The sequence below is a fragment of the Pteropus medius genome, unplaced genomic scaffold (assembly GCF_902729225.1).
Source record: "Pteropus medius unplaced genomic scaffold, Ma_sr-lr_union100, whole genome shotgun sequence".
NCBI lineage: Eukaryota > Metazoa > Chordata > Mammalia > Chiroptera > Pteropodidae > Pteropus > Pteropus medius.
The window spans coordinates 45,845,318-45,868,798 of NW_024349800.1; the positions used below are offsets into that span (position 1 = coordinate 45,845,318).

The following is a 23,481-nucleotide window of genomic DNA, read 5'->3' on the forward strand; positions in this document are numbered from 1 at the left end:
AAAGTCATGTTACCTGTGGACTGTGTTGATTTGTTCCATGGGGACTGGTGCCAGAAAGAAATTTCACTAAAACATGAATCAGGTTTGGATCTGAAACCAACAGATGGGCAGTACTCTCCTGAGTTCCAATGGCATTGCTGGAACCAGCTATAAAACATTACGAAAATGATTTTAAAAAATGGACCTTAAAACAATAAATATGTAGTATTTAAAACATCTTTTAGTTTCAAATAAAACTCACCTATTCCTGGGTGTTATAATTTATTAAAAGGGTCTGAATCTCTACAGTATTGACTGAGTTGGACTCATTTCTCTGTTGTCACCTACTGCAGATCTCCTGCCTCTCTCCTTTTATTGTAAAGAATACCAGTTTTATATGTATCTTATTCAGTATACAGTCAAGTGGAAAAGAAATAAGTGCTTACTGTCATTTTGGTGAACCTATTATCTCCCTCTTCCAGAAATAGTCAGAAATCCACTTTTCAGGTAAATTTATCCCAGTTTTCTATGATAAACTGAGAAAAAAACTATATACTCCTTATTTTATTTTTATTTTTTCCCCCTCTTTTTAACTCCTCCCCCACCTTTCACCCCTGACCTATGGATGTTGCCATTTCCCCTTAAGAATTGGATTTCCGAAGGCAGGGCATCTCCTCCCACATGCTCACGGCGCACGCCTGGGGCCTGGTGCACCCGGGGTATGGTCCATGGCTCCACCTGGGGCGCGAACCCAGGACCTTCTGCATGTAAAGCAGAAGTGCTAACCACTACACTATGGAGCTGCCCCAAAAAAGTATATATTCTTGCATGTCAACTGTATAAAGGTTGTACACTGTTAACTAATATACAGATGATACACCAGTTTTCTGAACTGAATAAGATATTCTTTGAATTAAATCTATCTTCAGTATTATCTAGTAATGCTTTTGAACACATATTTGGAAAATATACTCCAAATAAAATATGGAATTTTGATGCTAAGTAATGATTTTAACTAATACCTTCGTCAATGTTACAGAGCCTTCTTATTTAATGAAGTCTAAATAGAATGGGAACGAAACCCACCCACCTGTTGTCATAACCTACAAGTGGAATGGAGATTTCATTTCACAAAAGGCTAGTGCTTGCTCTCTAATATGAACTAATCCTTAACTCACAACAACCTCAAGAATGCCAGATAAACATGAAAAGTAAAATGGATACTACTAAAGAAAATAATGTAGGAGAGTATCTTCCTGACTCTGGGATACAGAAAGCCACAGAAAGCACTAAAAAGTTCTTCTGAGGAAGTTCAAAATTACTGTACTATCTTAAATGGGAAAAAAGGGAGTGGGGTAAGGAAAGAACAAAATGTAATAGGACATCAGAACTTGAGAAAAAGCAATTATGTTCAGTAAATACAGATTTCAGATGTGAAAAACAAAAACTGAGGAATCCAGTTATATATGTTCATAGATAGTATAATGAATTAATCATTTTAAATGCAAAGGTACTTTAAAAGTGTAACCAAAACATAGATTAAATATTTGACTTTGTATTCTAAAAGTAATCAATTTTATTTTAATTATTATTAAGTTTTTAGAAGGTAAAGATATGATCCGAACTTGTGCTAGGAGATATATGAGAACATTTATATTATCAAAGTAAACAGGCACAAAAGATACAATATACAAGAACAAATTCAGAAGAAACATTCAAATGAGAAATTCAATCATTTTCACAATTACATCACTTCTGTGAAAAAGTTTTTTAAAGAATCTGATAGCAAGAATAATAAGGTGTATGTGAGAGATTTAAAGAAATAAACAGATTTAAAAGAATAAATTTCTGAACTTACAATTAAGCTGCATGTTTGTCATGAGCGTCAGACTATGAAGCACAAGGCACCATGTCCGGAGCAAAGTATTGGGATACCAAGCTAACACCGTGAGAAAGCTAGTTATTGATGCTATGTGGGGAAAAAAAAAAAGGGAGGGAGATTTTTATTTAGAAAAAGCAAATGTTTACAAAGAATTAAAAATAAAAAGAATGAATTTTAAAATGTCATTATTTCTTTACATCGACTCACTACCAATTGTCCTCAAAATACACAAATGAGGAGTTCCCCATTAAATATAACGAAAGCATTAAGGCTCAATAACATTCTATGGTAAGTATAAAGCTCAACCCATGATACATAAATTAATGTGTTAATCTCAATAAATTTGTTGTCCTTTCCAAAGTACAGGCATTTCTACTGCAAAACAATTTGTTTTTACTAAATATCCTCATATTTTGCAACACTCAAAATGGAAAATAATAGGGCATACTGAAAAAATCAGGGATGGGCAGACCAATCAAAACCAATGCAACTTCACAAAAGCATAAATTAAAACAGTAATTAGGTCACTTGCAACGCCCAGATAAGACAATAGCACATAAAAGGAAGTTTCTTCTTATGGAAGTATTTCAGCTAATAAATAAGGAATGACAGAACTAGACTATCTTCACTTTGAAACCTCTAGTGAATTGTTAATGAGTTTAGGCATTAAACATCGGTGCCCACTAACATCATAAAGAGACACAACATATGAAATTGCCTTTAAAAAAAACAACAAAACTTCAAATAAGATTAAGCTCCAATTTACTCCAATTTACAAGTGTCAATTTATAGAAAATATAGAGGACATCGTGGAGATATAATCACTAAAACACAGGACCCTGGAACTCCTAGAAAAGATAACAACCAAACTTCTTTGACAAATGACTTGACAAGGGGATAAAAAAGACACGAAGGGAATGATACAGATTAAGAGGAATTTAAGAAACACAATTATAATGCATAGATCTTATACGGATCCTATTTCAAATTTAAAAAATTTTTAAGAGTTGAGACAACAAGAAATTTGAATACTGACCAGATATCTGATGATAGTAAGGAATAATTAACTTTCTAACTACTTTTGTTTAATATTTTTCACAACAACAAAGTTAAACATAGCGTTGAGAAAAAATTTATAATAACAACTATTAAAACAGTGGAAGAGATAGAAACTGATTAAAGTTAGGCTGGTTCTTGCTGAAACAATGCAGATGTAAGTGGGACCATGAGCCAGGGTAGCTGTCATTAAGGATGGTAGACAGGCCACGTGAGAGCCATGTAAATAAAGTATGCCCTTTTCCAGGGAGAAAGCACCACGAATAGATCGTTTTCATGTCTTAAAATATAAATAAAACAGACTCCTGTAGCCAGATTTGAATGCTAGTTCTAGTCCTGTTGAGGATATTCTAGTCACTATTTCCACATTCTTGAATTTATCAAGAAAAAAATGAACTAACACAACTTCTACAGGAAATAACATCCTTTCCAACTTATAATTCCTCCTAGAAGCAAATTCACATTTTTTAAAATCACCAGTTGCAACAGAACGGCCTATGACCAAGACAATAGCTTAAGGGAATACAACATAAAGATTAATAGAACATTACCAATTTTAGTTACACACAGGCATAAGATAATACGAACCACAAAATAAGGGTTTTCTGTTCTTTCCTTCCAATTATCAAGTCAGTATATAAAAAAATTTTTTTCACTGAAACATTATAACTCTTATAAAAAAGTATATATTAACCTAATCATTACTTTTAGCTTATTATTTATGCTATATTAATTTTCCTTCTAATAAATCTTACCTTGATTTAATGAAATGACAGGTATCCGATTAGCATTATATAAAAAAATGTCTGCTCCATTCTCTTTGCCTCCAGATGAACTAGAATTCAGGCTCAATGTGAGCCACAATTGTAGAAGTGATTCCAACTGAAAAAGAATGAAAATTGACAGGAAAAAAGATGTGTCTATTATACTATGAAATACTATTTAAACAAAATCTTATGTATGAATTCTAATGATTATGACCAAATAATTTTTCTATTAAATACTCTGGTTACTTCGATTCAGCTGACAAGCAAACACATCTTAAAATTGTTAATGAAACAAAATTTAATTTAATTAAAATGTCTAATTTAACTACTATAAAGGTCTGTACAAATTAAAAGAGGTGATTCAGGTCTTTACAAGTGTATTTTATTTGTTTATTCATTTATTTTTTTACAAGTGAATTTTAAACTATAATATATACAGTTGACCCTTGAACAACACAGAACTGGGCAGGTCCACATATATGTGGATTTTTTTTTAGATAAACATATACAGTACTGTAAATGTATTTTCCTTATGATTTTCTTAGTAACACTTTCTTTTCTCTAGCTTATTTTATTGTAAGAATGAAGTATGTAACACACATAATATACAAAATATGTGTTGACTATGTTATCAGTAAGGATCCTGGTCAACAGTAGACAATTATTAGTTAAGTTTTAGGGCATTCAAAAATTATATTTGAATTTTCAACTGCGCAGAGGATCAGCATGCCACCCCGTGTTGTTCAAGGGTCAACTAAAATTGGATCTACAAAAGTAAAGCTTAAAATCATAAAAATGATATACAATCTATCACTGAGAAGCTGTGGTTATCAAAGTATCTCTAATATTTTTCCATCTAACATGATAAAGACAATCATCCTTGGCGGGTTGTGAGTGGTCTCCCCAGTTATTTTAATTAGGCTGGCAATAATGCCTAAAAATACACCATTTCCCCTGATGTCATACCTGAACATGATGGACTTGAAGCATGGAAAAAAGTTTGTTGAAACAAACATTTAACATTGGGACAGATGATAACTGTATAATAAGCTGGGTGGATTGGTTCGCTGCTTGTAAACCCCCTAGAAGTGAATCATCTGTTCCAGTGGGAGACTGTGATACTGAAAATAAAACACAATTATGATTTGAACATACACAAAGCATCAAGAGAAATGTTAACTAGCTATTACTATGTATAGATAAGTGAAGATAATTTTCTAAAAAAATTAAAATTGCATTCTTTAAAATAGTTCATTGTTATTATTATTTGAAAACTTGTTTTTACCACATTACTTCAAAGTCAAAAAGACAATCAACAGAAAGAAACTCCCACGTTCATAGGCTTCTCCACCAAGGAAAAAGAACCTTACTTACTAGCCATTTTTATTTTCAATTTTTTCCTATTTAAAAAAGGAAAATAAAAGTGAGATAAAGAAGAATCTTGACTAATTCTTAAGAAGGTAGTTTTAGAATAAACTAGACTCTTATCCATTGATTCTTAACCCTGACTGCATATTAAGTTACCTGGGAAGCATTCCAAAATCCTGATGCCCAGGTCACACATCAAACTAAATAAATAAGTATAATTCATGAGGAGAATGAAAAATATAGGGACTCTCTAAGAGCAGTTTTTCATATATTTAGAAAGTTATCACATTAAAAGGGGGGACAGAGTTCTGTATAGGACAATAATCAAAAGACAGAATATATTAAAAGAAGCAAATACAAACTACAAAAAGATCTTCAAATAAAAGATTTTTTAAAATGGCTAACAAAGAAAAGAACTACTTTAGACAGTATTGAGCTGTTTGTGGTCATAGAAAAGCTGACCCAACAAAAAGTATCCCATACTACATAGGAGAAAACATACAACAATATTAGTGTACCAATACTAAGACTGGAGAACTCTAGTCCACTACTATTTTTTGTTTTTCTGTATCTTCTAGTAAGGCAAGAAAGACAGACTCCAAACTGAAAGAATTCTATTTAACACAGGAAGATCTAAAAACCTGAAAAAGATCGTGAACTCCCCTTTGTAGGAAAAGAACATGGTGCTCTTCCTAGGTTCTAACTAGTATCTCTAACCTGTTAATCACCCTATACCCATAGAGGATAAAGTCATTCATAGTCCTACAAAAAATAAAAAAATATTACCGTCTTCTCAGCATAACTCTTCAATCTTTGTCTTTGAGAGAAAGGTTGCTATCTAAGCTGTACTTAGCTGACAGATCTACTCAAGTCTAGCACTATATATACATCAAGGGTCAGCAAACCATAGCCTGATAGCCATATCTGGCAGGCCATCTGATTCTGCAGCACAGTTTCTGTGACAGCCATGCCTATTTATTCATTGTCTACGGCTGCTTTATTGCTACAAAGTCAGATTTGTATAGCTGCAACACACACCACATGGCTCAGAAAGCCTCAAATATGTACTATCCGGTCCTTTATTAAAAAAAGTTTGCCTTCTTTTGCTGAGGATAATTAGGTTGTAAATCTTCTCAATTCTACAGTTCATTTAAGGCCCATTTGGCTGTCATCCTTACCTAGACCTTCGATTCTAGTCTTTAAAGATAATAAATGTTACTATTTTTTAAAAAGCATACTTTATCAGAAATCTAAATATAATGCAATGAATTCGCAGGCAGCTACAGCCTTCCCAAGGAATTTCATTAACCTCGCAACACCACAATAACAAAAACCACTCAGATTTTAAATTGAATTGTAGAGTACTATGTGGAGGTATTTTGCTCCACTGTTTCGGTTTGTTAATCTTTTACCTTATTTCTCAACTTGCTACTAACTTAGCGAGGGAGAGGTGCTATATACTTAGCCCAATCAGACTCATACCAGACATGGAACTGAAAAATCGGTCCTAGCTGAGCACATCTTAAAATAATCAAGAGATAAATTATTTATTGCAATACTCTAAGAATGATCATTTTTACTTACATGTAGGAGATGTATTTGTTAATGCCTGTAAAATGGAATCTGCTTCCAAGGTAGACATCATTTTCAACATAAGTTCTGCTTGCTGTTCAAGTCCAACTTCTAGGCGAGCATCTAAGGCTATAAAAAGCAATTAAAAGATAAAAAAGCTATTTGATAATTGCTTCTCATGTCATACTTCCTATAATACAATGTTGACATCCAAACCCAAAATAGGGTGACGAATGTATCCCTCACATAAGAACAACCGGCATGGGTTATCACAGCCACAGCAGATAATAACACCTACACAAAGCTGGCAAGAGATGGGAGAGTGGATAGAGAGTGGTGGATAAAATAAGTGAAGTAATGATAATGGAAGCAAATAAATTAAGGATGGTAAGAACCAGATTCCTCAAAGGAAAAGAAGATAAAATTATGAGGACAGAGAAAATTAAAATGAAGCCTTTGGAAATAGATTACCTGATGCTACTGATGTGAACTCATGGTATTCTAAATAGACAAATATAGAAATGAATATAAACACAAATGTGTGCAGACACACACACATTCTCTACATTTGTCCACCAAGAGGACATGGCCAACAAAATAGCAATAAATATATCTAGCACCCGAATTTTAAAATCTTAATCACATATTTCCACTAAAAAGTTCCAAAATTCTCTTCTTCTTGTTGAAGAAGCTAATTCCCAGTCTGGGGAAGGGAAAGTAAATGATGAGCCTGTGTCACCTTGTTGTGCCAGAAAACAAGGAAGTACTCAAAGAAAGATGAGGACATGTCGAAAAGAAAAAAGACCAGTTTAAAAAAAGATCCCTCTGATCAAATCTGGGACAAACTGAATATCAAAATAAATAATGACAATACTGTGAATGTACTTAATACCACTGAACCATACACTTAAAAGTGTCTAAAATAGTAAATTGTTATTTATATTTTACATCAATAAAAACTAACAAATGATGATAACAAATCATAATCCATGGACTGAAATAGAAAACCATGAGTCTATTAAAATTAAATGAATAAACTAATCATTCAAAAAAAAATGGTTTTTAAGTACCACTCTGCCATCACACCCCCAAAAATTCTTTACAAAGTGCAAAAGAATATCTTTACAGGGGAAAAGACTGGCAGATACCTCCTTAATCAAGTAGATAAACTTAAATCCAACAAAGTGGGATAAGTTAATATCATGACCACATAATGGGATGCAAAAAGAAAACCTGAGCATTATGCTTTTGTTATATTTCTGCCAAAGATGCATGACCACAAGTCTAATCAAGAAGAAATAGCATACAAACCCAAATTGAGAGACATTACATAAAATAACTGGCCTGTACTCTTCAAAAGCATCAAAAGTCAAGAAAGTTAACTCTGATTAACTGTGGCAGGCTGAATGAAACAGAAGAGATATGACAACTATGCAATGCTTGATTTTGCTTCTGCATAAAGGACATTATGTAGACACAACTGCTGAAACTTGAATGGGGTCTGAAGTTAGTACTAATGCTAATTTCTCAATTTTGATGGAATGTGCTTTCTGATCTGTTTGTGTAGAAGAATGTCCTGCTTTGTCAAATAAACGAAACAAAAAAATAACAAGAGAGTAGCAACTTACTCCCGAATGGGTCAGAATAATAAATGTCGTCTTATTATACTTGCAACTTTCTGGTAAATGTATGATTGTTTCAAAATTTAAGATAAGATTTTACTTTAAAACAACTGATACATTCTATGTGGCTAGAAGAGTGCAAAGATATTATTCATTTTTGTTTCATTCTGTTTACAAATAAAATACAAGTTTATTATTAACAATTTTTTTTTTTTTACGCCTACAACACCTGGTCTTCCTAGGTGGTCACCCATCCAAGGACTAACCAGGCCCAACCCGGCTTAGCTTCCGAGATCAGACAAGATCAGGCGTGTTCAGGGTGGCAGGCCATAGACCAAAAAAAAATTTTAGAGCACAATTATTTCAAATCACTGGCAAATCCACACAATTCATGAATATTTTTTGCTAAGTGTTATTTTAAGAAACAAAATTTAAACCACAATGGAAGCTTCTCCAAACTGACAGAAACACAGATCTGACTGTCATTCTCATAGCACACCTGTGATAGTATGAACCCTCTCAGCATACACTCAGGCTCAGTTTCTCAAGGGACAAAGCATAAATTTGGGGCTTGTTTTAAGAATAGCATATGTCTTAAAATATAAACACATACTTACCCTGAGACACTGAAACACTAACTGTCTGTGATCCATTCTTCTCTGTATTTGCAGGTGGCTTTGCTACAGGAATTCCGAGACCTCCAATGTAAGGGTTATAGTTGTACGTGCCATAATCAGCACCCCAATAGTCATACCACGTACTGCTTATTGGCTTAAAAAGAATGAAAAACAACTGTGGTTTATTTCTGTCTCTTCACAGTGACATTATTATTTACATTATCTAAACTCAGACAGGGCTACAAAATAAGCATTCTCTCCACCCTTTAAATTCCTTAGAGCATACTTGTAATCTTAATTACTTACAGGAATGGTTCAGTAATATTCTCTTCATTTTATACCAAAATTTACAAATAGCTTATTTATTTAGAATCCAAGAGATAACTACCATCCTTAATAAAAATCTCTTACACACAAAAAGAACCAACATAAAGTATTAGAGATGTATCTCTCCTTTAGAGAAAGATGAGGCTAACACAGAAGTAGAACCTGCAATGGACTCAGCTTTGATCGGCTTAAATGCTGCTTGAAATGTTCATAATCCATAAGTATACTTCCCCATGATTATTGGCAGTTCTTATATAAGATAATATTAATAAAATGGCTATATTAACAAAATGGTAACAAAATGGTTTAAGTTTTCCTTCTATTATTCATTTGGTAGATACTGTAGTACCTATAGTAATTTAATGTGTCTTGAATACATTAAATAATGGGTTACATTTGGAGATAAATATGTACTTTCCTCTTTTAAGTAACAAATAAACCAAAAGTATAAGATGAAAGATTTTATTTGCAAAGAATAGTGTATCATACCTTAAAAACTTTGGCTGCGAGAGGATCCTTTTCCAAATCAATATCTAAAGGATCAATGTCAACTTCCATTAGATCTTGAAGCAGTTCTAGATCAATTTCTTTATCTTTTTCCAAAGAGGAAAGAGGAGGTGCACCTTCAAATAAATGAATGTGATTTTACTGGAGGAGTATATAACATAAAATTTAACCAATATATTGCTTCTAATTACAGAAAAAGTTATTTTACCTGTATGTAACATATGTGTTTCTATTGACACAAAAATCTCCAAATTTTTATATTTGACAACTAGGCATTAGTAAGTATGCAAATATATCACTCTACAACACACAGTTAAAAAATACTAATGCAAAAACATTTTATTTACTAGGGAGAAAGACCATGGGATTAACCCTTGTTGAATCAAGTTGCATAAACATCAAAGTTATTATTAATTTTATTACCTCTAATACATAATTCATTATGTTACAGAAAATAATATGCAGTATTAAAAGTGAAAAAGAGAGATTTAAGTTATAAGACAGCCATTCACCTTATTTTTTTATTATTAATTAGAAATTTTGTGTTCAGATGTCTCCGAATTCTTACCTAGCTTTCTATGCCTTACAACTTCTATTCTCTCATCCTTCCCACTCTCTTATTGAACGTATATTTATAGAAGGCCTCACAAATGCCAGCCTCTATTAGGGTTTGAGTATATTAAGATTAATAAAACAAACTACCACCCTCCAAGAAACAGAAGTTCAGACGCAAGGGTACATTACAGACATTAAACCAATTACATCATGGTAAGTGCTATCAGTGATAATCGAGTATAAGGCAGCACTGATGAGTCTCCAACACAGAGGTGGTGATGGAAAAAGATTCTTGGAGAAGGGCATGTATAATGTGAATCTTAGTAAGGAGTTCATCATGCAAACTAGAGGAGAAAAGTTCATACCAGATAAAGGGAATATCAAGTAGAAAAGATAAAATCACGAGAGAATGTTACATTAAGGAATGACAAATTGTTGAAATAACCACAGCATCCGGCATGTATAGGATAGTAACTAAAATAGAGTCTTAAAAAGTAGCAAGTATGCCACAAAGGTTGTGCAGGCTAAGATACACATATTCTTTTTCAAAATGCAGGGGAAAAAAACAAATGAAGAAAATATAGCTCAAAAAGTGATTGTAAAGAATAAGAGCCTATAATCTTGTTTTCTTCACTGAGTATCTTTGACAGTTTTCTAGGTTGTAATTTCTTCAACATAGCCAAAGCAGACCATATCGAAGTAACTAGGGCATTATGAAAGGATAGCATTTTATTATAATGAGCATTCAGAGAATCAAAGCAAAGCATATTTATTAGGAAAATAACTGATATGGTTAAGCCCAAAAACCTAATAGAAAAATATAAAATTTTATACTTAACTTTATTAATTTTGAAACATTTTTATTTTAAAAAAATAATAGGATATTTTAAATAAAACATAATTCAAAGAATGTACCCGTTATATCAGGTGTCAAAGGTTCATCTATAGTTTCTAGCAGCTGAACAGAAGACTGTTGGAGGCAGTCATCAGAGTCAGCAGCTGTTGCACCTACATCATCACTCACTGTTCCTTCCTCCATGGCTTCTGCAGCTACTGGAGCCAGCAACTCTCCTATATGTAATGAGATAGTTCTAATTGCTTTCATAATTAATAAGCAGACATCCAAAACATAGGAAAGCATATTTTTTTCCTCCAGTTTAGAGAATGACAGCATGTATGCTCTACTAACTATAAGATTCTGAGGCAAAAAAGACTTCACCTACTTAAGGAAAGAACCCATATCATTATCCTCAAATGCTAAAGACAGGTAATGAGTAGAAAACACAAAATGTGTAATGTGAACAAGGAATTATTATAATCACTTTACATATTAACTCCCGTATTCATCAAAACAACTTTATAAGGAAGGTACTTTTATTATCCTTATTTTATATATGAAAAGACTGAAGCTCAGAGAGGACCTTCCTCAAGGCTACATACAGAACTAGGAAGCAGTCCATTGCTGGTAATAATAATAATGAGGCTTACTAGGTCCAATATCCCTGCACTTTAACAACCGAACTCCTCTATAAAGATTAAACTTGTCACAACTGTCAACATAATTAAATACAAAAGTAATTCTAAATGGTTGCTACAGCTATAATATTTTAAGACAGCTTTTATACTTTTAGGGGTTACAGTTTCCTTTGAAGATTACTTAGTCGAGCAATGACCAGCCAATTCTGACACATTCTATGAAAATAAATCCTGACAAACCTGCTAAAATATCCTGTAGCATACATGTTAAGGAATACTGAGCCCAAGCACCACCCCAAGATATATCTCCTCTGTTGAAGTCAGTTCCGACCAAAAGTAACAGCAGTCTTTCCAGTTGGGGCTCATTCACAATCTCACACAGATGTATAGTTGGCCTCGTGGCATTCGCAATGCGCGCAAGGACCTGTAATACATTTTATAAAATCATACACTTCTATAGTAATTACATACGTTTTCTCCAAAAACAAAGCACTGGAGTAATAGTTTTCAATAATGCTTTTGGTGTCAAAATAATTGACTGACATGGAATGCAAAAGAAATGTAATTTCATGAATCAAACATTAAAATCTAATTAAAAATCTGGGTTGAATGGTTAAAAATAATTTTTATAGACAATGGATATGCTACAGAAAGCCTTCAGGGTATTAAAAATCATTGAAAATCAAATCACCACCTAAATTTAATATTTATTTGTATATTTCCTATTTTAATTAATAGATAACACAGACATACCCAAACTACACATATTTAAACTCTATATTAATTTAACTTGATTAAATTATAAGTCAGATCCCCTGAGAAATAGGTGATAAAATATTTTTTAAAGCTTTCAAGGCACAATAAAACTAAACTTCATAAAAGGAAAACCAATAAAAGCATTATTATTTCTCTTAATCAAAAATCAATTCAAAACTGCATTCTTACTAATTCCTTTTTTACCCTATAAATCTAAAGTTATAAATCATGCCTATTAGTTTACCTACCTTACAAACAAACAATAAAAGATCTGCATGACATGTAAAATCCATGGAGAGGAGAAACAGGACAAGCTTCTGGACTACTGAAATACAACGTTCATGGGCCAGGGTAAATGGAAGTGGTTCTATCTCTGGACTTTCTTTTGTTGTTGTAACTTCTGTGTCTAAATTAGAACGAGACCATTCTGCTGTCCGACGTAAGCGAATTAAATCCTTAAAGTGCTATACACAGAAATGTACAATATTTAAATAATTATTGAATGAAAATTCTTTCAGTACTGATTTATTTGAGATGAAAATATTCACTCAGAAAACTTACAATTTCAAAAGAGCAAAATTTTTACATGAACCATAAGCTTGAAAAAGGAAGATTATTTAAAGCTATAGTGAACAATATATCTAATGTCCTATTTTAGAGTAAAGTATGGGATATATAACAATTTCAGAGAAGTAAAATTTTACAGAAAGGCTACATTTGGTCAAATCCAACATCATAAATAAACATAACCAAAACATCCTAAAAGTAATTCATAAAAGGTGAATTGTAAAGAAACTTACATAACTTCAATTATTGAGTATTAATTTCAAAATCTGAGGGAATGACTATAATTTCATATTTATAGAAACACCATCACAAACTTGGTTGCTACATATAAGTGTTAACTCTCAAATTTAAAACATGTTATTTTAAAAATTTTATTTACAAATCATTGCAAAACTTTCATTTAGAAAGGACAGATTAGGAAAACTATACATTTCCTTGAGTCTTTTATCTCAAGGAAATGTTAAAAGCTACCCCTGCTCACAGTGTTTAGAACAGATTTCTCTGTTGATAAACAGAATAACATATATTTAAGTTTCCTGATCATTATTAAAGATATTTACCTAAAATAATTAAAAATACTAAAAGGGAAAGTGACTCTTCTAAGATAATTACATTAAAAATAAAAGTCATACCTTTGAAGTAGCTTGCTTTAGTTTTGCTTGCTCTACCAGAAGTTTATATGATGATCCTTTGTTACTCTGTATTTTTTCTTTTTCCATCTGTTCAACCAAAGCCTTCTGTTTCGCCTTTAGTAGGTTAAGTTGCTTTAAAAAAAAAAATCTTATAACTAACCATGTTAAAAACAACAAAGTAAATTATTATACTCCTCACAGAATTTATACATCAAACCAATGAATAAGTACAGTCGGCCTTCCCTGTATGCCAGTTCCCCTAGCTCAGATTCAAATTTTACCTTCTTTCTGACATGTACTATGTATGTAGGCAGGCCCAACTACCACAGTTGTCTCTGTACTGAATATGTACAGACTTTTTATTCTTGTCATTATTCCCTAAATAATGTAACAACTATCTAGATAACAATTACACCATATTACTAAGTAATCTAGAGATGATTTAAAGTGTACGGGAGGATATACATAGGTTATGCCATTTTATATAAGAGACTTGAGCATCTGCAGATTTTGGTTATCTGCAGGGTTCTGGAACAAATTCCCTGTGGATACCAAGGGATGACTATAATTCCCTGAAATTTCTAGTTTCCATTGTGTTACTGATAAAAAAAAAAAAGCATTTCTAAATCCAAATCACAAGATCTCTCTATGCTATAATTTAAAATTAACCAATTCTTTATCATATGGGAGAAGGGGAATAACTAGAAGACTTTCTTTTTTAAACCACTAATGAGATTTTTTTTTAATAGAAGGAAAGAATTATTTTTAAATATATGAGAGAAATATTTTTGTTGCTCAATATTCTTAGCTTAACTTTTATGAGACTCTCCCTAAAGAGTATGCTTATGTTTTTTATTGAAATTTAAAATTTTTATTGAGATAGCTGTAGATTTCTATGCAGTTGTAAGAAATAATACAGAGAGCTCTTGTACACTTAACCCAATTTCCCCCAATGATAACATCTTGCAAAAATATAGTATAATACACAATATTACAACAGGGTAACGGTAGTTATAATTCACCAATCTTAATCAGATTTCTCCACTTTCACTTATACTCATATGTGTGTTTGTATATTTTAGTTGTATATAATTCCAGAAGTGTGTTGTTTTATGTACCTACAACTACAGTCACTACTCAATAGTTCCATCACCACAATATTCCCTAATGTTGTCCTTTTATGTTGCCTACCCACTCCCCTCTTATCCCATCTGCCCCATCCCTAACCCCCGGCAACAACTAGTCAGTAAACAGACCAAAATGGGGGGCGGAAATCTCTGCCCAGAAAGACCTTAAATATCTACTGAATGACTTAATCACTTCCACATATAGCCATACATGCAGAACACTACTCAAAACAGAAAGTCACTACACAGTTATAGCCTCAATTATAAGTGAATAATATAGTTAAGAACTTAGTAGCCTTTTCAAAGACTACTTCCTAAATTTCTACTATTTCAACATATTTTTGTTATCAGGAAAAAAAATTTCATATTATATTATAAAGAAATACCAACTTGACTGTTATCTCCATATATGGGGAAAAAAGTATGAGAAATTAAAACCAGCATGTAAATGTATTCAATAATCAATGTATATTATGTGAATGTGAAAACTACTACAAATCAGTATTTTCTGAAAAATATTCTAAAAGTTCTATAGTTAACCTACACAGCAACTACAATCAAGAAAAAAATAATTACTTTTAAACAACCACAATTTTAATCAATAATTTAAAATACTATACAAAGACATTTTCCCGTAAACTATGTAAGTTGGCAACTTACTTTATTGCATATTTCCTAGAAACGGGAACCTTCTCCTATAAACCATAATATAACCATCAAAATCAGAGAAGTAATACTGATGGACTAATAGCAACTATTCCTCAGACACCATTTTAAGTTTTGCTAACTGTGCCAATAATGTCCTTCATAGCAAAGAATAAAATACAATAGTAATATTTTACTAAGAAAATATATTATACTCTAGGTTTATTTTCCATTTTCATATCATAAATTAAATATGGCAAGCATAAACATTAAGCACCCAATAAATTTTAGCTGGATTTGAAAGGATGCAAATTAGTACCATCTAAAATTAGTCAAGTGTCTAAAAAAAGAGTTAAGGGCGAAAGCTTCACATCATTTGCCTTGCAAATGATTGAATAGTTAGCTCATAGATGAAAACTTCAGAAATGAAAATAAAAATTTAGTGCTAAGTCATGTTTTCAAAAAAGCCCAAAGCTTTCATAAATTTGCCAGATCCTAAGTTTTCACATAAAATCATATTTCATCTTAAATCGATTACGCAAATATTTATTGATAATACACTAGGCTCTACGCTAAGTATCAAGAATATAGTATATACTATAAAAAAAAGAAAGATATACTTTAAAAAATAATTATAATAAAGTACTGGCTCATAAGAATCTGAAGTCAGCTATAAACTCACTTTCACAGAGTAAAATGTGCACTGAAAAAACTTTACGTTATTTCAAAGAGAGATAATGGAACCAATTGAGAAAGAAACCACAAGAATCCACAGATATCTTGCAATAAAATCACATCCTAATATATGACCTGTGAGTGAGTGTGTATGCACACATATGCACACTGGAGAAGCAGAGAAAGACACATATATGTATATCTGTTTATATTTCAAAAAGGAACAATTAAAGAATAAACCAAAAACTAAAGGGTTCATCAATGGATAAACAGGATTTGGAACATTCAAATAATGGAAGAGTAGTAAAGGATAAAAAAGAACCATTAATACACTCAAATAACATGGATGAATCTCAAATACATCATTTTGAGGAAAAGAAGCCAGGTCTAAAAGAGTACTCACTCTACATGACTCCTAAAACTTTAAGAAATCATTTACTCACAGTGAAATGCACAAATCTCATGTTCACAAAATGAAACAATCCTTACAAAAAATAATGATGAATATAATGAAAGAAAAAATATAGGATACATAAGGAACATACTGAATGGGGTACTATCCTAATTTAGAAAGCAGGGAAGACCTCTTTGAAGAACTGAATGTATGAACTAATACCTGAAAAAATAAATTAATATCCAACCAAAAGAGTAAAGTCTGTGGTTGGAAGAAAAAAAAAAAAACAGCACATGCAAAAATCCTGTATGAGAAAACTGGTGTACATGGTCCAGAAACTCAAATTCAATATAGCTAAATCAAAATTCAAACCAGAAAGTTTGACAGAGGGACAGATAACAGATACCCTTAAAGTCATGTTAAGGAATTTGATCTTTACCCAAACGTCAAGTGGAAGCCACTAAGAATTTAGAGGAGTGGTATGATTGAGTTTGTATTTAAAAAGAACTGCCCAGGGGCATCATGAAAAATGGACTGGACTGAGAAAGAACAAAAGCAGAGAGGTCTTTCACTAGGCAAAGGACAGTGACGGCCCGATTTAGAATGGTAGTCATGGAACCCTGAAGAGTAGTTAACTTAAAGGACATCACCAAAAATCTGTAAACTACATATTGTTGCCTTCTTACAAATAAGGAAACTCAGTCTCAAAATGTTAAATAATTTCCCTATGAGCTTGTTAAATGTCATACCTAAGATCTGATGGCAAGTCTATCTTATGCAACCACCAAAGCAATGTTCTCAAATATTAAAACAAAAAATTACTGAAAATTACCTGTTTATGATGAACTAGTTGCTTTCTGATTTTCCTAGAATATAATCTATCAAGGCTACTACTGCCTTTGGAAGACCTATTTATGTTCTGAGTGTGCAGATTATTGTTAATGAAACTCCACTGGTTACCTATAGGGCAAAGAAAAGTTTCATTAATAATTCTGTTAGATATGACTTTACTTTTCAAACACAGTAAACATAAAATTATAAATGTCTCAAAGCACTTTTAAAGAAAATTAAGAAAACCACTGTAAAAAAAAACTGCTAGGAAGACTTGACTCTAGAAAGGTTATCCTAGACCCTACATGACTTTAAGACCGAAGTTCTATCTCCAATCTTTCCATTAAGATAACAGCCAGCCATCTTTCTCCACAACTGTTTAAGAATTCTCATGCAACTTTAATAATATCACTCAATTCTCATGCAACTTTAATAATATCACTCAATTCTAACAATAACAAATATTCAAAAATGGCCTATATTTCAAGCTCATATGCTTTTGTGCAGGTACCCCCAAAAATGGTACTAAGTATTTTGACTTAATAACTGCAAAAATAAGGTTGAATAGTACAAAAAACATGCTATGTAGCTCCATTCTCATTTTTGGGAATATATCCAGACTACTCTTTAAGTGTCATTATTCTGCTTAATGCAGGCTTAATACCATACATCACCCATCTCCAATTATTTGTTCATGTCTGCTTAACCTAAAAATATTTTTTTCTATTCTCTATTACTCAATTTTCAAGACAGTTCAAATTCTGTAAACCTAAAATAAATGTCTTCCATGAATGTGTTTTCAAAATATCTGAATGATATAAACAAAATACTATCAATATTATCTGTAATATTCTAGCTTTATATTGTATTTACTATCTGTTATATTCTAGCTTTATACTGTTGTATTTAATTGTATGTCTTACCTCTATATTCTATAACTGAGTAAAGTGACCATTGACATAAAGCATTTGTTTAAAAAATAAACACAAGACAAATGCCCTGTACGTGAAAAAATTCTCCCGTCCTCATCCCAAATATAATGTACATCATAAACAATTGATTGACCTACATTTCAAGTGATCTTATTTAAATTCAAGTGATCTTATTTAAAATTCCAAATGTTATAGTACTTAGATGTAGCTATTTCATATCTTGTTAACTTAGGAGAGAGGAAGAAAATAATGTCTTACAGTTTGATTTCTTTTCATTTTTAAATTTTGCTGTGTCTCCAGCTTATAGAAAAAGATTATAAACTCAAAATCTGGAATTTTCTGTGTCTAATGTTAAAGTCATTTATAATTAATTAGTAGAACTATGTTTTATTATAGTAAATGGAATAACTCACTATACTAAAATAACAAAACTACAAAACTCTTACCAAATTTCCTTTTCATAACTTCACATATATGTATGTTATTACGGAGTATTTAAATGAGCATGGAGGAAAACCTTGTGAAAGGCATGATTCTATTTAGAAACCAAAGTCATATTCAGACAAAGGGCTTGTCCATAAAGTACTTTAAAAATAAACTCTATCCTTAAACAGATTTCTGGTAAAGTTGATTCACATTTTAAATAAATTACATACAGCTGGAATCTCCAAGCCAATAGCCAGTTCTGGAACAACAGTGAGTCTCTCAAAAACCCCACCAATAGATTATTATAAATTTCTGATACCTGTCAGAAACCTCTCTCTGTCTTTACCATTCAAAGGTTTCTTTGCAGCTGCTGCTTCATCTTCAACAGTTGACACATAATCCAGTAACCTGGACACCAGCATAACTACCCAACTGATCATGGGAATGTCTAGTACTCCTAAATAGACATGAGAGGAGGAAAAGAAATCAGGTGATTCTAAAAGCTCTACTAAAATCTAATAAAATAATTATAAAATATTATATAAATCCAAAACATACCATATCATTACTAATACTAACATTTATTTAAAATAAGCCTCAAAATTGGAAATTTATGGCCATAAATTGAGTAACACATTCAATCTAATAGCAGACCAATGTTTCATGGTATGAAAATAGATTCTTAATTGTAGGTTGAATTCAACAGATAATTTGTAAACTAGAAAACAAGGTATAAGATGCTATTCTTAGATTTACAGGTGACTGAAATAAAAAATCTAACTCTCAATATACAATTAATATGGTTTTAAACTATGTTCTAAGGTTTTAATTCCAATAACAATTTTCTTGCTCAAATGAAATTCAAATGGTACATAAAGCTTAAATGGTACCATAAAGCTTAAACAGCAATGGTACCATAAAGCTTAAATTTAAAAGAGTTTTAGTTATGATATAAAAGAAACATATTATGACAATTTCCAAGTTCAAAATTCAAATAATGAAAAGTTAACATTTAAAAAGCAATAGCTATATGACAGTCAGTCACATGAAGGCTAATCATTCTTAAAAGTCTACATCATAAAAACAGTAACAAAATGTGCAGCAATGAATATTTTTAGGAGTATTTATTTCAAACTAATCATTTTAAAAAAGCAGTATTTATAGAAATCTTACATTTCTACTAAATTTAACTCTTTAAACAATACCTTCTGTCCTCCGATGCATAGGTAACTGTGGCTGAAGAGGTGACAGTAAATTATCCAATAGATTAAGTAAGCTTTCTAATACTCCACTATTACTAAGTGATCTTTGACCAATGCAGGAAAGTAACATGAAGACTCTAAAAAAAAAAAAAAAAAAAGTAAATAAAATACCCATTATGAATCAATGTAATTGCTCATTTAAAAAATAATTTACATTGGAGTTTTGGTCAAAATGGTGGAGTAGGTAAATGCTGTTTGCCTACTCCCATGATCACATTAAAATTATATAACAATCAACCTTGAGAGCCATCTGAAGACTAACAGAAATCCTATAATGAAGGATATTTAAAAAAAAAAGCCACGATGAGACTGGTAGGAGGGACAGAGACACAAAACAAGCTGGCCCCTCATCCACATATGGCAGTTGAGAATCAGGTCAACTGCAGATGTCCCCTGAGGAGCAAGAGGTCCCAGCCCCATAACAAGCTCCCCAGGTTGGAGCACCAGTGCCAGAAAGTGGCACCCCCACAACATTTGGCTGTGAAAGTCAGCAGGGATTCCGTCTGTCAGGGTGAAACAGAAGGCTGCTGGGAACCCCGTCATCCTCTTACTGTGCTCATAGAGAGGAAGAATTAACATCGTTAAAATGTCCATACTACACAAAGCAATCTACAGATTCAATGCAATCCCTATCAAAATACCACTGGAATTTTTCATAGAACTAGAACAAATAATTTTAAAATTTATATAGAACCACAAAAGATCTGAATGGCCACAGCAATCTTGAGAAAGAACAAAGTTGGAGGTATCACACTACCTGATATTGAACTATATTACAAGGCTACAGTAATCAAAACAGCATGGCACTGTTAATAATAGTGCCAGACAGATAATATCTGTAGAGCCTATAAACACACCTACAGCTACATGATTGACTAATCTACAACAAAGATGACAAGAATATACAATGGGGTAAAGACAGTCTATTCGATAAAGTGTTGGGAAAACTGGAGATACATGCAAAAAAATGGAACTGGACTACCTTCTTACACCATATAAAAGAATAAACTCAAAATGGATTAAAGACTTAAATGTAAGACCTTAAACCATAAAACTCTGAGAAGAAGAAAACATAGGCAGTGAACTCTGACATTGCTCTTAGTAATATTTTTTTCTGATATATCTCCTCAGGCAAGGGAAACAAAAGAAAACAATAAGCAAATTAAAGAAAATTAAAAAGTTTTGAACAGCAAAGGAAACCACCAAGAAAATGAAAAGACAACCGACTGATTTGGAGAAGATATTTGCCTATGATACATCTGATAAGGGGTTAATATCCAAAATTTATAAAAAAACTCATATAACTCAACACCAAAAAAAAAAATCCAATTAAAAACTAGGCAGCAGACCTGAATAAATATTTCTCCAAAGAGGACATACAGATGGCCAATAGATATATAAAAAGATGATCAACATCACTACTCATCAGAGAAATACAATTTAAAAACCATAATGAGATATCACCTCACATCTGTCAGAATAGCAATCTTCAATACATCAACAAACAGCAAGTGTTGGCGAGGATATGTAAAAAAGAGAACCCTCGTGCACTGTTGGTGGGATTCCACGGTGCAGCCACCATGGAAAACAGTATGGAGGTTCCTCAAAAAATTGAAATTAGAACTACTTTATGACCCAGTAATTCCAATTCTGGGTATTTACGTGAAGAAATCCAAAACACTAAAACTCAAAAAGATACATGCACCTCTATGTTCACTACAGTACTATTTATAACAGTCAAGATATGAAAGATCTAAGTGTCAATAGACAATTAGATAAAGAAGTTGTGGTACATATATATGATGGACGATTACTCAGCCATTAAAAATAAATAAACAAATAAATAGAATCCTAGCATTTGTGACAACATGAGTAGACCCAGAAGTATTATGCAAGGTGAAATACTGACAGAGAAAGACAAATACCATATGATCTCATTTATACGTGGGATCTAAAAGAATAAAATAAATGAACAAACAAAACAGAAACAGATTCATAGATACAGAGAACAAAATGGTGGTTTCCAGATGGGAAGGACATTGTGGGGCTAAGTGAAAAGGTGAAGGGATTAAGAAGTACAAATTGGTGGTGACTATCACAAAATAGTCACAGGAATAGAAAGTACAGCATAGGGAATACAGTCAATAATATTGTGATAATTATGTATATGCCAAGTGGGTACTAGACTAATCAGAGGGATCACTTCATATATTACATAATTTCTACAACTATACTGTACACCTGAAACAAGTATAATATTGAATGTCAACTGTAATTAAAACAATAAAATAGAGGAAAAGCCATGTGAAGACACAAGAAAACCACCTGCAAGTCAAGAAGAGGAACCAACCCTGCTAAAAAGTGATCTCTAAGTCAAACATCCACAATTTGAAAAAAAAAAAAAAAAAAAATTTGTTGTTCAAAAAAATGAATAAAAAAAATAAAGGAAAAATAATTTACATTAAAATTTAACATAGTAATGATAAAACATTTGGTTCTTAGCAAGATATCTGAAGGTATAATGTTAAAATCAGCTTTTCTTCAAGCTACAGGTTGTATTTTCTAACTTTATGCACAAGAAATCGGGGAGCGAGAACTTTATCAGAGCCTCAGAAAAACACATTTAACACATAAACTAACATGATCTGATAGGAAATACTTGTAAACAAAGATCTATAAACTCCACAGATTCGATAAGGAAACTAAAGAATGTAGTCTGGTTGTATCACGCATAGTCTTCTTCATATGCCCTTCACTGGGCATTCCTCAAAGTCTGAAATAAACATGCTCCATTTTTCCACACCCAGTATCCATACACAGAAAATTTCAAAATCTGTGACAAGTATAAATCATTAATAACAAATAAGTTTAATATTTTCTGACCTACCTATCCTGTGGAAAGATGAGAAGCTGCTCTGAATTGTACAATTCCTGAAGAACATTAGAAAGAAACTGACCCCACCATCTTTCACCACCACAGAGTTGAACAAGAAGAAGACCAGTATGCAACCGTATCTTTGGGGTTCCACTGATGCACAAGTGTTTAAAAAGCTCTTCACAAGCCTGGGCATGAAATGTGCTCTGCAAAACTGCAGGAACAGAGTGTCCTATTACAAGAAAGAAAACAATAAAATTTCCCATTTAAGTGTATGCTCTAATATGAAAACTGGTATGCCTAGATGTTTTCTTCTTCACCAGCAATCAGTATACAATTATATTCTATTTATTCATTCATTTATTTACTCCTTGTATCTAGAAATTTAATTACTAAATATCTGAGGAATAGAAGAGTTAGCAATTAAATCCACTATATTTCTTGTATGTGCAGTAAGGTATATGAGATGGCTATGTGACCACGTGTGTTTGTGTATGCATCTGTAATGATCAAAAATATCTCCTGGCTAGAAAATGACAGCTCCATATTAAATTAGCAATTATTAATGGTTTTCACTGTATCACTCCTAAATAATATTTATTTTGCCAGTAACACAATGATGTGGCACTTC

General features: G+C 32.1%; 1 protein-coding gene and 1 pseudogene across 11 annotated transcripts in view; both read right to left on the reverse strand.

The window, feature by feature from the left end:
• The window catches only part of BIRC6 (baculoviral IAP repeat containing 6), a 190,170-nt gene that overhangs the window by 85,218 nt on the left and 81,471 nt on the right, over positions 1-23,481 (reverse strand). For 10 of the 11 annotated variants that reach the window (XR_005658299.1, XM_039887450.1, XM_039887449.1 and 7 more), the window contains 15 exons: positions 22,863-23,082; positions 19,919-20,052; positions 19,033-19,170; positions 17,357-17,484; positions 13,684-13,815; positions 12,733-12,948; positions 11,969-12,152; positions 11,168-11,323; positions 9,680-9,813; positions 8,864-9,017; positions 6,637-6,753; positions 4,651-4,805; positions 3,673-3,799; positions 1,838-1,948; positions 14-147 (listed from right to left, as the gene is read on the reverse strand). Coding sequence is in view for 10 of the 11 variants with exons in the window: in XM_039887450.1 (XP_039743384.1) it covers positions 14-147; positions 1,838-1,948; positions 3,673-3,799; positions 4,651-4,805; positions 6,637-6,753; positions 8,864-9,017; positions 9,680-9,813; positions 11,168-11,323; positions 11,969-12,152; positions 12,733-12,948; positions 13,684-13,815; positions 17,357-17,484; positions 19,033-19,170; positions 19,919-20,052; positions 22,863-23,082 (2,240 nt within the window). In the remaining variant the exon portion in view is untranslated. The remainder of the gene's footprint in view (positions 1-13; positions 148-1,837; positions 1,949-3,672; positions 3,800-4,650; positions 4,806-6,636; positions 6,754-8,863; positions 9,018-9,679; positions 9,814-11,167; positions 11,324-11,968; positions 12,153-12,732; positions 12,949-13,683; positions 13,816-17,356; positions 17,485-19,032; positions 19,171-19,918; positions 20,053-22,862; positions 23,083-23,481) is intronic. The other variant, XM_039887442.1, reaches the window with a different exon arrangement.
• LOC120622477 (uncharacterized) lies at positions 8,464-8,581 on the reverse strand (annotated as a pseudogene).